At 39.2% G+C, this 13,248-nt stretch overlaps 1 protein-coding gene across 1 annotated transcript; it reads right to left on the bottom strand.

The window, feature by feature from the left end:
* Window positions 1–3,839: 3,839 nt before the first annotated feature.
* On the bottom strand, window positions 3,840–8,513 carry LOC111234610 (solute carrier family 25 member 35). Its single transcript, XM_022762776.1, has 5 exons — window positions 8,085–8,513; window positions 7,888–7,953; window positions 7,654–7,806; window positions 6,134–6,268; window positions 3,840–5,136 (listed from the first exon to the last, which is right to left on the bottom strand). The coding sequence occupies exons 1-5, from the start codon at window positions 8,454–8,456 to the stop codon at window positions 4,966–4,968; spliced, it is 897 nt and encodes a 298-aa protein (XP_022618497.1). The 5' UTR covers window positions 8,457–8,513; the 3' UTR covers window positions 3,840–4,965.
* Window positions 8,514–13,248: the final 4,735 nt, after the last annotated feature.

The raw sequence follows: 13,248 nt of genomic DNA, 5'->3' as shown, positions 1-13,248 counted from the left end.
TGTACTGTGAACTAAATTTAAAGATGCTGTGAATTACTGTCTCTGAACCTTTAATAATAAAATAAATTGTTGCCACAGATTCCAGGTGTTTGTAAGCATGCAGAATTAACAGGAGTGTCACCTTCAGTCACCTTTATCTCAGCACAGGAAAATGTGTTTGTTATCTGGGTTTACACAAAATTCTCCTCCTCCTAGGTTTCTATTATGTTTGCAGTGTCACACAGGTGACTTTCTGAATGACGCTGTTAGCTATCCAAAGCACAGCACTGGCTTTTTTAACTCCCAGTTTAGCACAGAACATGCTCCAAGCATTTAAAAAAATCTAACTATATACTTTTGGTTCATGCAAGCTAATTAATGTAGGACAGTCAGTCTCTTTTTAGGTATTACTCAAAATACAAGTTAAAATAAAGGTTAACTATGAATTGTGCTGAATAATGAAATTTTGCTGATTAACAAATGTTAGCATACACAAACATGGAAAACCTTTACTTGGTTAACACGCATGTTATCCTGCTGGTACAGCAGCTAATACATTAGCGTTTATCTCAAAGCACCATGGTGACTAACAGCCGCTCAGAGCTGCTAATGTTCTTGTGTCATGTTTGGTCAGTGCTCTCTGATCAGTAGTCCTGTTACCTACCCTAACTACCCTATTTTTACCTTCTCTGTTTCCAAAGTAATTAGTCCCTTTCCAATTATTCTGTATATGCTAAACACAATCTGTCAGTCAAAATGATGAACTTAACATTGTGTCACATGATAAATGCATAATGTGTGTGAAAGCACAGAGTGCTGCACTTTCTGTTCTCTAATTGCATCAGCTGGAGGGGAAATTCATTGGTTAATTTTGATGGTAGTGGTGGGAAGGTTAATCTAATCCTTAGAAATCTGATGAACCTCAAGTCACCCACTGCTCAGCTGTATAAAGTATAAGTATAATTAAAATAGTGCAAAGAACTATTAGTACAGGCTGAGTATAACATGATAGAACATTAGCTTTTTATTTTCAGCCCATGAAAAACAAGGAAAGTAACACCACAATGTCCATCACCACAAAGCCTGATCATTTATTTGCTCTCCATGTCCATTACACAGAAATGTTGTCTGCCCATTATAGGAAATGCATTTTGTTACACATTCAAGAAACATTATCAAGATACTGCATGTAACATTCACTCATCCTGCTCAACTCAGAGGACGTCTGTCCGCGTGTTTAATGATATAGTACATAAGTGATCAGATAATTTACACTGGAACCATCAGCAACAGAGTCGAGCAATTTCCAAACAAGAGTACCAAAACCATATTCAGCATTAAGTAATTTAGTAATTAGTTTCCATTCCATTCACAGAACAAATTACCTTAACAAAAATACCTTCATCATAATGGCATGGCTAAGTTAGTAGGCAGCATACCATGTTAAGAATCTGGCAGAATTGTTGATGTCTTTCACCCTTTAATAAAATCTGACTGAGGAGTCTTCCTGGCCAGTAGTTGGCTAGAAAGGCCAATTACTGCTTAAAACAAAAAAAAATAGTGGTTTTTCTTTGAATGAGTCACCAGCTAGTTTAGTTTTGTGATTTTAGTACTTTTTGGTGTCTGAACCACCAAACATTGTTCAGCTGGCTTGGTGTGAACTAAAAAAAATGGCACAACGTTTGGCACAAAATTTGTTTGACAGGAAACATTTCTGGTCAGGATTTCTTGAGCTATTATTTCAAAGACAAATTTAATAGTCCAATAATGTGGTCTAGGAAAAACTATTATAGTCTGATTTACCTTATTCATTATAATTGTCCTGTCAGTGTATGAAATCTAGAGTACAGCTGATACTTCTGTAGTGTCCTTGTTCATTTGGATTAAATTTACAGGGAAATCCAGACATACGAAAACTCCATAACGAACCATATATAGTGTTTGTAATACATGTACAGTGTTGTTACATTGAGAAGACAAAGTTACTTGACAAGAATAAAAATGGCAACCCTTACCGAAGGAACATTCTTTATATAAGACCAAAGCTTTAACTTAATGATACAAAATAAACTCAGATAACATTAGTCTCCTCTCTTCTGTTACCTAAATTGGGTTGACAGATGTGTCCTACTAGCTACAGTGCATTTATTACTGTATGTGTCATGACAATCACATTGTGCTGCCATGTCAAAATGTGTCCAGCCACCATTGCAAATCACTAATAACTAATAACGTGTTATTAAATTCTTGACACTTTGCAAAGAATTGTTCACATCATGAAAAAAGCACCCAGTCTGTCTCACACATTATGGAGCAGTTTGTGTTACCAACAGTGTCCACTCATGGCAATCTGACTAGTGGGCTTAACGGTACAGGCCTCACAGAACGGGTCAGTAACTGCGCACTGGTGCAGCAAATGGTCTGATATTTTTGCAATGAAAGACCGTGAGCTGCTGGAGTCAGGGGAACTTCTCAAACTGTGAGGAAAAATGGACTCTTAACTGTGGCTGTGAACCTGTACTGCCATGTTATGCTCATGCTGACCTGGAGGATGTGCATTTACTGTATGTGCATGATGTTAATGCTAACTTATCCAACCCAGAAGAAAAGTGAATAATCTGGTGAAGACCATGTCTTCATTTATGTCAATACCTGCATATTTTAAGAGCATCAATGATAATTCAGTAATCCTCTGTCTTGAACAAAAGTACTTCAGTACTTCAAAGGCCATAACGCACAGACATATGATTAATAATGTGTGACAATTCTAATGAACAAACTGTTTGAAAGTATGTATGACTGGTGGCATTGTCATGCACATTTATGTCATAGTAGTATCCCATAAATCAGAATTTTATTTTTGATAAATGATTAAGGCAAACCATTTTATAACTAGCAAATCACAATGTAATTTAGCTGCAGATTTATTTATTTTAAAAATACATTTCCTAACTGATGGAAACTCTTAATTGAATGTTTTGTTGATCTTGAGAGAGGATCTGGCAACCCTTGACAGTCACCTAAAAAGCACCTTAAAAGTAATATTATTTGTGGAATAGGAAGCAAGTTTGTTGAAATACATACTATAAGCATTTAGATTTTTTAACTGTAAATGAATGAGCGAATTTGAAAATTTTGCAACAGGAAAAACTTGTCACACAGCACTGACAAGCTGCTCCTGGTATGACCCTGAAGGTCAAACACAGTGTGTTTAAATACAGCTGAGTAAGAGAAAAGTAATTAGTATGATAACGCCTTGTAGAACAGAGACAATAAACTAACATACATTGACTTAAAGTCAACTAATTTAGTTTCTTTTATTTCTAACAGTTCCCATAGTTAATTGTTTAACAGTAATGTATGATATAAAAAGAAACAGACATTATGTATCAACTCAAAAGAGATTCTGTAGTTAAGAGAACTTGATTTAAAAATTTTGAACAAACCTAACAATGTGTAAGGTAGTGTAGTGTAGCCTCTAAGGTACTCACTGTCACAAACGAAACCTCTCAGGGATTCTGGTTAAGGTGAGGTGCATCCACTAGGAGTTGTAAAATGCAATTTTATTACGGGTTTACAGTTTTACTTGTTTATACCAAATAAAAGATTGAAACTTAAGGCCTTATTTTATTGACATTTCTCCAAATGACAAGTTTGGTATCTGTTGAAACTTCAGGATCGCCACTTGAACTTAAAATAAAGTTCTGCGGGTTTGAACAAATTTTGTTTGTTTTACAAGAGTTTGTACTAGGGATCAACCAATTATCGGCCTGACCGATTATCGGTGGTAAAATCAGCATTTTCCGATAATTTGTATTGTTTATTTAATTTTCTTTTTTTTAAAAACCGATAACCGATCACCGATCACTAACTACTCTTACTGAAAAGACATTTTACTACATTAGAAGTAAAATTACTGTGTAAAAATGTTCTCAGATCATTTTTTTAAAAGGGGGAAGGGGGAAACATCTTAGTTTATTAGGAACATCTACCTAAAACTGAGCAATACAGCAGTCCTGCAGTAAATCCTCCTTCATGAAGGTTATCATGTTCAGTTTGTAATAAAATAGTTTTAGACCGTTGTTGATTCAGCTGTATGATCATTATGGAGGATGTAGTGTGTGTAGCTGTATTACATTATACAGAGGTGTTTCTGTTATTAAGCCTACTTTCACTGATATAAATGGGGTGGACAACATAATAGAAACACCTGGACGACACGGTGAGTGTCCTTATACAGCAGTAGTTTTGTGTTGGCGTATCGGTTCCAAATATGGTCTCCTTGATTACCAATAATCGGTATCGGCCCTGAAAAAACTATATCAGTTGATCCCTAGTTTGTACTGATGGGCTCACCAGTGGGTCACTGATCAGCAGGTCCTCTTTGACTTTAACAACACTTGTTAACTTGAAGGCAAAGTTGCTTACAGGAAATCCCTCACCCACAGAATCCTTCATTCTGTTGCGATGTTATAGTCTGCATCACTTCCTTCCAATACAAGGCTGATGTATGTCTTTTGTGTTACTGGCACATTTTCATCAGTGCTTCTTTCCTACGCTTGTCTGATGAGATTTTATCACCATGCCAAAATATCTTGTTTCCCTTTGAATATACTGGTTTAGACTATTACCTATGTTAGTAGGTGAGGTCTAATGAGTAGATCATCATATCTGAGCACATACTGGTTGTTACCAAGACTAATCCAAGTGTGTTTATGATATCTGTCAGACAGAACTGTTCAGCGCTCTTGACTGCAGTTTTGACATTTTCACCCTGCTTCCTGATGCATTTTGACTGTACTAATCTGTTTTCTTATTGGAGTGTAAAATGTTACCTTTGCTCTTTACCTTTCCTGTGAAGAAAGGAGAGCAGCTCCTGGTTTTTCTTTTACCTCATAATAGTGAACTCATTAAATGAGGACTCATTTAACCTATGCACTCAGAGCTTAATGAGTTACCCATTTCCCAGTCTCCTCGTCCCTGGTGTTATCTGTACTGCTGGTACAGTTTGCGCAGTTCATCCCAGAAGAACAAAGACAGAATGGTATGTGGACCGAGCCGGAAATAAGAGGCTCCCAAGCCTTTGTAAAGTCCTGTCAAGCCCTCCTTCCTCAGCGTCTTGGAGAAGCAGTCAGTGAATCCTTTATAAAGCTGCCCCTTAAAGACAAGAAAATGACAGTCAGCCGAATGTCCCAGCTGGATGTGATGAGTGTTTGAGCTCCCCTTTGTGACCAGTTACTACCTTCTATATCAGTTATAAACCAGTACTCCACCAATTTAGCACTGCACGTACATTAAACTGTTAGACTCACAGAGGACATGAAAAAATATATCAAAATCGATGCAGCAGAACCGTAGACATCATCACAGACTTTTATTCCAGGCATTTGTCTTCCCTGTCAAAATCTGATGCCTACATCATCCACAATGCAACTTGACCACCAACCATTTGATCAGAGATTCGGGTGTGTTGAAGTAGTAGCAGCTAAAGTAGCCTTGAGCTGCTAGTCTCAAGGCTACATTGTGCATTGGTACCAATCGATAACCTCCAGGGCTGAAAATGAAGCCAATGCGGAAGTGACAAACTGCAGTTCCTCAAGTGGCCACTTGAGACTGGCTCCAAAAGCGACTCAGTCCCCATAAACTCGCATGTTAAAACGCCCAACTTTACAGCAGGGGGGGTATAACTCACCCATTTACATTTTCTCAAGTGTTAAGTCTCATAATTAAGGGCGTATCGCTTTGAGTGACAGGTGGGTGAGCCCCCCCCCCCCACTCCAAAAACACACACACACACACTTATTTACCAAGCCATGCATTAGCCCGGGAGTTAGGCAGTCAGGCACGGCCAAGATGGCGACGGAGGAGAAGCTGACTCTGATCTTTAAAACCGCTCTCCAGAAACCTACGGATGACGTCACTGAGGCTACGTCCATCTTTATATACAGTCTATGGTTGGTACTAAAATATCTTACATAGGAAAGGCAGACCCTAGCAGTTACAATGAAATGGGCCATATAGAGGCAATAACAGAATACTGCATAAGTAAGTTGAATGGCTATTGCTGAAAAAATGAAAAAAAAAAAAAAGCCATGCATGGATGTTATGAAAATCTTAGGAATCATAACTTCAACATATTAGTCTGTCTCCTAACCTTGCCCAACTGGTCCACAGGCTGGTTGTAGAGCCGTGTGCTCACCACATCAAAAGGTGTCATGGCCAACACCACAACCACACTGCTGATCATGCCAGCGCTCAGAGCCACCAACCAGCTGTCCTTTGCGAAAACCTTGGAGAAATAACATTACAATATTATTAGGCAACAACCTCAAACAGGAGGACTGGGAACACACATTCAGGTAACAGTATGATGCAAGTGAGAAATGACAGGACATAGCACACCCCTCACACCAGCGCAGTGATGCTAGACCAGTATATGATCATCAGGGTACCACCAAGTGTGCAGGCACTTCTAATTTGAACTGGTCATGATCTCCCACATTCAGCTGAATGGAAGAATGGCTCTATTTTTAGTGGCTATATTGCACACACACACACACACACACACACACACACACACACACACACACACACACACACACACACACACACACACTCCAGTAGCTACAGTCTACAGCTACAGTTTTACAACACAAGATAATACAAAAGAAAACTTTAGTTTGAACAGAAGAGGAACTTTGTGTTGAGCCTTTTTAAGAATCAGCACCAGCTGAACAAGTATTACCTCTTTGGAGGTCTTTGACTTGCAGCTCATGCTGCAATGAACACACCCCACCTCCACCCTCACTCAAGCACCCACCAACCACTTAAAACAGCTCAAAGGAAGTTTGGGAAATTAAGTAAGTAGTGCAAGTAAACTGCACACGGTGTTTAAGATTCAGTTCTGCAGAATGGTCAAATTAATACAACACTGTTGATCAATGTGGTCCTGGCATATAGTATAAAATACCTTTTTTTTAAGTAGAGGCTGGATCAGCAGCCACTTGCTCCCAGTGAACTGGTTCACTAGTTGTGTAAGCCTCATGTTTTCAGGCGGGTGGGGGCAATGAAAGGTGTCCAATTTCTATTCCAGAAGAGTGCAATGCCGAGCTCTTTGTCAGTGCCACAATGACAGCTTTTGTAATCTGTACACAGCTACAGACCACAATTTGTCTCTTCTCAAGCCCTTGCCTCTGAGTTTAGGGCTGTAACTATTGATTATTCTATGATCAGTGAATCTACTAATTATTTCCTCAGTTAACTCTTAAACAGAGAGAGTTTTGGCCAGTCTAGACTTGATAACATCTGCAAACATTGAGAAATGCCAGGAGCCAAATGTGATGACTTCAAACTGTTTGTTTTATCCGACCAACAGATAACAGATTCAGTTTACTATCATATGAGACAAAAGCGGATTTTAGAAGCTATAACCTGTTAATTTTTTGGCCTTTTTGCTTTGAATGTAATTATAATCATAATGACTTTATCTAAGTTAAGCAATGAGTAAAGTCAACATCTCCCCAAAACAGTTGTTTATTCTTGAACAGTGAGCTCATACCAAAGACATGCACCCATGGTGAAGTCACCATTCCTCCAGTCAGCCTGTTCCTAATCATCACCACTGAATTTAGATGACTTCTATGTCAAGATCACCTCAGCTAGCCATTTTCTAACCTGTAGGTCAATCACAAGCTCCTTGGAGGAGGAGAAGGTGGAGAGCTGAGCAGCTGACCCCACGCTGACCCTCGGTACAGCAGCACTGGAGCCCCTCCACAGTCCCAGAATGCCATGCTCCCTGTAGATGGCTGCCAGAGCGTGGATCATCCCCTGGCAGGAAGAGGAGGCACACATGAGTAAAGTGACGATGCCTGTCACTCATAAGACCTCCAGTCTTGGTTATTGTGTTACCTGGTGTTTATACTGATGTCCAACCGCAATAGAGGACGTAGACTGACTCTGCAGATGAGTCTTGACCTGTCAGTGGAGACAATTTGTGTTTACTTCTCTCCACAGTTGACAGCTCACCTTGAAATGTCACACCTAAAGTAACAATGCAAAAAAATGAAGTCAACCCTGCTCAGCCTAAGAAAAAATCTGCTACTGACCAAGTATACAGGACTGCCCATCACGGCCCCCACCACTCCAGCCACAGCCCCTGCTAACGTGGTTTTTAGCGCGCTGACCCTTCCATTGGTGTGGATGTAACCAGAGGACTCAATGATGGCGTACGAGCCGAGTCTGACTCCATTCATAAAAAACTGATAAACCAGCCCGGGCGCCAGTCCTTTCTGTAAGCCTGCCAGTCCGTCCACTTTACCGATGGTGTAAAAAGCGTGGAACACGTTGCGATAATAAACCTGGTAAGTGCCCCGGCTCTGGAGCTCTCCCTGCAGCTGCATTCGCGTTTTGACAACCTCCAGCGGGTTGGTGAACAGACACGCTCCGCACGCCGCCACTCCGCTCAGCACGAAATCCATCGCGACCGTCCGGCGGGAGGACAGATGCGGAGGTTCAGTTCTGCGGCCGCTCCTATCTGTCCTTCATGTCAGCGGCTTTCGGCTCAGCAGTGTTTCCTCCTCCCACTTACTGTGCACCACACACACACAGACACACACACACACAGACACACACACACACACACACACACAGCTAGCTACATCAGTGCGCAGACATGGGAGCACTTCACGACCTCCTCGTAAACTCGTAATTCCGAGAAACGACTTGGTGAAAGTGACTCGTCTGTTAATCGCCACTAATTGTGATGTCTTATCCAATGAAATCAATACTGAAACATTTACAGGCTCGGAATTAGTCCATTCCTTCTTATGTACATATTTTATTATTATATGTAACAAATTTGGTTGGTATTATTTTCCATTGTGTCATTACAAGGATTTTTTCCTTTCTTTTGTTTGCTATGGCTTTATTTTGTCAGAAGAAAGAGTTTCAGTTTCAGTTCCCCAGTTTCAATTCCACTTCCTTGAAAAAAATGTCCATCTTCATGTTTGCAAGTATTTTTCTAATATTACAATAATATAATATTTTGACTGAAAAAAAACTGACAAAGAGACAAACACCTCATATATTGCAATCCACAACAGCAAAAGAACATAGACTACATGAGGTGCAGACCACATTAGGTGATCTATTTTTTTACTAACATGGGGGAACATTATGATTATGTGTTTTCATCATGTACTGATTTCCTCATTAGTTATGGTTGGAAGTACATTTTGATAGGAAAACATCTGGTTGGAAATGTTTACCGATGTGTAAGAGTCAATAATACTTTGGCAGGGACATTTGTTTCGGCTGGGTCACATCAGCCTATACAGATTGAGTGTGTTGATGTTAATGTGGCGTGACCAATATTGACCGATATTTACTTATTTATTTCTAATTTTATTAAATTTTTTCTTAATTAACTACCTCACACACAAACTTCAATTCATAGTACATGCATAGCACCTGCAATCATACTCAGACTCACACACACACCCAAACAAACCGACACACAATCTTTTCTTCTGACCCAACCTCATACACATCAATTTAAATTCATATTACACTGTACTTTCCTGTCGTCATACACACATGCATGCACACACAACTTCACACAACTGCAGGGTGGTCCTGCACTGACCTGTCCTGACTGTCCCCTGCTGAGGCCTCTGCGCACATTGCCGGGGGGCCGGGTGGGGGATCATGTCACTTGCCTTGTGCAGTGGCCTGGTTTGCCCACACACGCGCACACGCACACAAATGCACGCACGCACGCACACACACACACACACACACACACACACACACACACACACACACACAGAATATCAGCTTCATAGTATTGTCCGTATGCTCGCCTATTGTTGATCTTATATGTTAGCACTTGTCCTCTGTGTCACCTTATGTGTACGTTTGTTTGCTTGTTTTTTTGTCACACTATTTCACTAATATGTTATCTGTTAGCATCTGTCATCTTATATTTGTCATTTTTGTCATTTCAACAATAAACCAGAATTACCGCCTGGCGGTTGTCTGCCTTCACCACACAGACTAGTTTCAGGTTACTTCCCCAGAATCATATAAAATATGAACCATTTGTGTGAATATTTGTCATAATTGCCATGTGAAGTCTTGAGTAATGGCTAAAAAGTGTTTCGTGAGGTCACCCTGATTTTGACTTTTGACCTTTGACAACCAAAATCTAACCAGTTCATCCTTGGGTCCAGGTGAACATTTGTGCCAAATTAGTTCTCAAGATATTGCCTTCACAAGGCCAAAATCATGTTTAGTGAGGTCCCAATGACCTTGACCTTTGACCTTAAGCTACCAAAATCTAATCAATTCGTCCTTGGGTCCAGGTGAACTTTTTTTCAACGTTTGAAGAAATTCCGTCATGGTATTACTGAGATATCGTGTCCAAGAGAATGGGACGAAAACAATATGTGGCGTGACCATCAGTTCTTTGGAAACGTTTGGGCCGAGAGAGTTCAGGGATTAGGGTCTGTTGGGCTATGTTGTTGGTTTGTTCCTGTATCTTCTTTACTCAGTAGCATACTAGCCAAGACTTTCCCCTTGAAAACTGACTAATAATTCTATCTGTTGCTTTCCCATGAGATCAGCTTCGCCTCTGCACTTTCACATCACAATCACATGATAAAGAAACAGCTGAAGAATTTCTAAGAAATTGTTAAACCTTCCAGAGAGTGAATGGCAGCTCAACACAGCCGCTCTGTCCCTCACTTTTTAACTTTTTTAATACTCTAAAGTTTTTCAACTAAATTTGCACTGTTATCTATTACAACAGAATTACTATAGAATTGGGACAAACTGCACAACCACTTTATTTTTTATCTTTATACTGCACATGTAGCATACAGAACAACATTGTATTGTATATTATTATTGTATATAGTATCTCTATATTATCTTATTTATTTTAGATTTTGGTTCTATTCTTCTTTTATTTCTTATTACATTTTCCCCTTGCACTGCCACTCTTTTGCGCTGCTGTGTCAAATTTGAATTTCCGCAACAGGGGATCAATAAAAGTACATTTGATTGTCAGATAAAACTTAGCTTTAAAAAAAACATGTAAATAGAATTCATTCACATGGGGTAACTGGGAGAATGATGGAGATATCCTTTGGCAGTACACGTTGTCTGCCCCTGAACATATCATCTTGGAGGTTGGTACAGTACACTACAGTGTACGTACGTTTGACGTAGGCTACGTATTCTCAGCCAATGAAAACGGCTCTTCATCCCTGGATTTGTTAACTGCTGTCCCGAAAGATGCATTAACAAGCAAAGTGAATGGGCGGCCATCTTGCTACAGAAGACCCAGTTCTCCTTGTTTATCCTTGGATGGGGCCAGAGCGTCAGTGAGAGAAACCCGTTTTACTCCATTAGACCGCAGACCGCTGCTGTAACCTGTCACGTCCACACTGGATCATTTTGAGCTCTCAGTCAATGCGTACAACATAGGAGTGTTGCTCTTCCAACAACTATTATGTATATAAAAATAAAACGAAATTAATAATAATAATAATAATAATAATAACAATTTCCGCAAGAAAAATCATGCACATCTATCTATCTATCTATCTATCTATCTATCTATCTATCTATCTATCTATCTATCTATCTTGAGACATTTTAAATGGACTTTAGTGGCTAATAAAACCACCGACTCAAATCAGAATAAAAATAGTCTTCCTGTACCTGATCAATCCCATCCAGGGACAGTAACTGTATTCATTAACTAATTGGTGTCAGAATAAAAATAACTTTTGATGTTATGTAGCTACACGTTTATAACATTGCGTGTACAGACTTGAGTGGCTGATCTTGTTAGCACAACTGCCTTTACAAAAACAGGATTCAAGCATACCAATTAATAGGTCAGCTCACAGCAGCTTCTTAAGGAAAAAAATGTCTTAGTGAGAAACTGTCAAAACAAATTAAAATACCTAAGTACTGTGCCTCTATCGAAAGAAACTGACAATAACTCTTAATTGAAATGCAGTCGCAGTATTTTGTGGGTCATGTCTCATTTAAATGATATAGGCTGATTCCAAGCAGGTCATTAATAACATTAAAGGTTGTAAAAACTAATTAGTTAATATATATAGTTCATTTTCAAAATTAAACTGAACATGAATTTACACTTCTTTACATTTAACAGAGACAGCCTTCAACTGACATACATTATTTCATGTTTCTATTAAAATTCTTCCTGATGAAGTGAAGTGAGTTCAGGTAAATACTGGGTCACCAGGCCAGCACCAACATTCTCAATTACAGATTATTTTCTGAGGGAGAACAACAACTTCCAAAGCTGTTTTTGACCACATCTCTGTTTAATCATCCGAAGAGCAGTTACAGCTCAGCTGCCCGAGGATCACAAGACAACTCCACAACTTGACAATACCATTGTGTAAATGTTATGGTATTGTTACTTTCCGCTGAATTAATTAAAAGCAAAAAGATTATCCACTTGCCTTTGAACAACAGCAAAACACAAACAAGTCATTATTTAGTCAAGTCACCTGAGAATGATAACATTGTGGCAGCGCAATGGAAGAATGAGTGTAAATTGATGTTTTATATTGATGTTACTCCAGGAGATGAAGGTATAGTGACTATATTTCTGAGATCTCACCTCTGACTTGTCAGATGAAAGGGTAGTGGGCAGATCTATGCAGGTATCAGTGTGTTTGAGCTCCCTGTCTGGATGGGTGGGTGGGTTTGTTTTTCACTGAGCTGGATTAGACTAGAATGTAAAATCTGTGTCACCTTTACCCTATTTAAATAGGATTTATGCTCAGGGTCTGTTGAACAGGCCCAACCTGATGCACAGGACAGGAAATGGGCTTAAATCGGCCTAAACAGACCTACTTTTTATGTTTCGGTTCAAATGTTTCTTCTATTGAGCAACCTGTTTGTTTTGTAATGTCTTTGTCCAATGTTTTTCTTTCAAAATAAATGTTCCTTCCATGCACAAATCATCACACAGTGATCCTGATGGTGGCACTATAACACAAAAGCTTAAATCTTTAAAGTTAATTGAAACTCAGCCATGTTGATCATAAAGTGCAACATTTCTTAGAAGCTTCTACATGTTAAATATAGAATGATTTTAATGTAAACCCGAAGCTCTTCTAAAGTCCTTCTTCTAAAGAAGCTCTTTAAAAAAAGTCCTCAGTCACAATTGTCCATTATTTTCTTTTTTTTTTAGCTTTTTAAACCCTGCACACATCAACACAT

The sequence above is a fragment of the Seriola dumerili genome, unplaced genomic scaffold (assembly GCF_002260705.1).
Source record: "Seriola dumerili isolate Sdu_G_001 unplaced genomic scaffold, Sdu_1.0 BDQW01000449.1, whole genome shotgun sequence".
NCBI classification, from domain to species: Eukaryota; Metazoa; Chordata; class Actinopteri; order Carangiformes; family Carangidae; genus Seriola; species Seriola dumerili.
The sequence above is the reverse complement of the archived record's forward strand: the minus strand, read 5'-3'. Positions and strand labels throughout refer to the sequence as shown.

Bases quoted from the DNA above. Each gene is read 5' to 3' on its own strand.
- LOC111234610 (XM_022762776.1), bottom strand. From the start codon at position 8,456: ATGGATTTCGTGCTGAGCGGAGTGGCGGCGTGCGGAGCGTGTCTGTTC. The intron at 7,954-8,084 runs GTCAGTAGCAGA...CTCCACTGACAG, and splicing joins TGGGCAGTCCTGTATACTTG to GTCAAGACTCATCTGCAGAG. The intron at 5,137-6,133 runs GTTAGGAGACAG...CTTGTCTTTAAG, and splicing joins CTGTGGACCAGTTGGGCAAG to GGGCAGCTTTATAAAGGATT.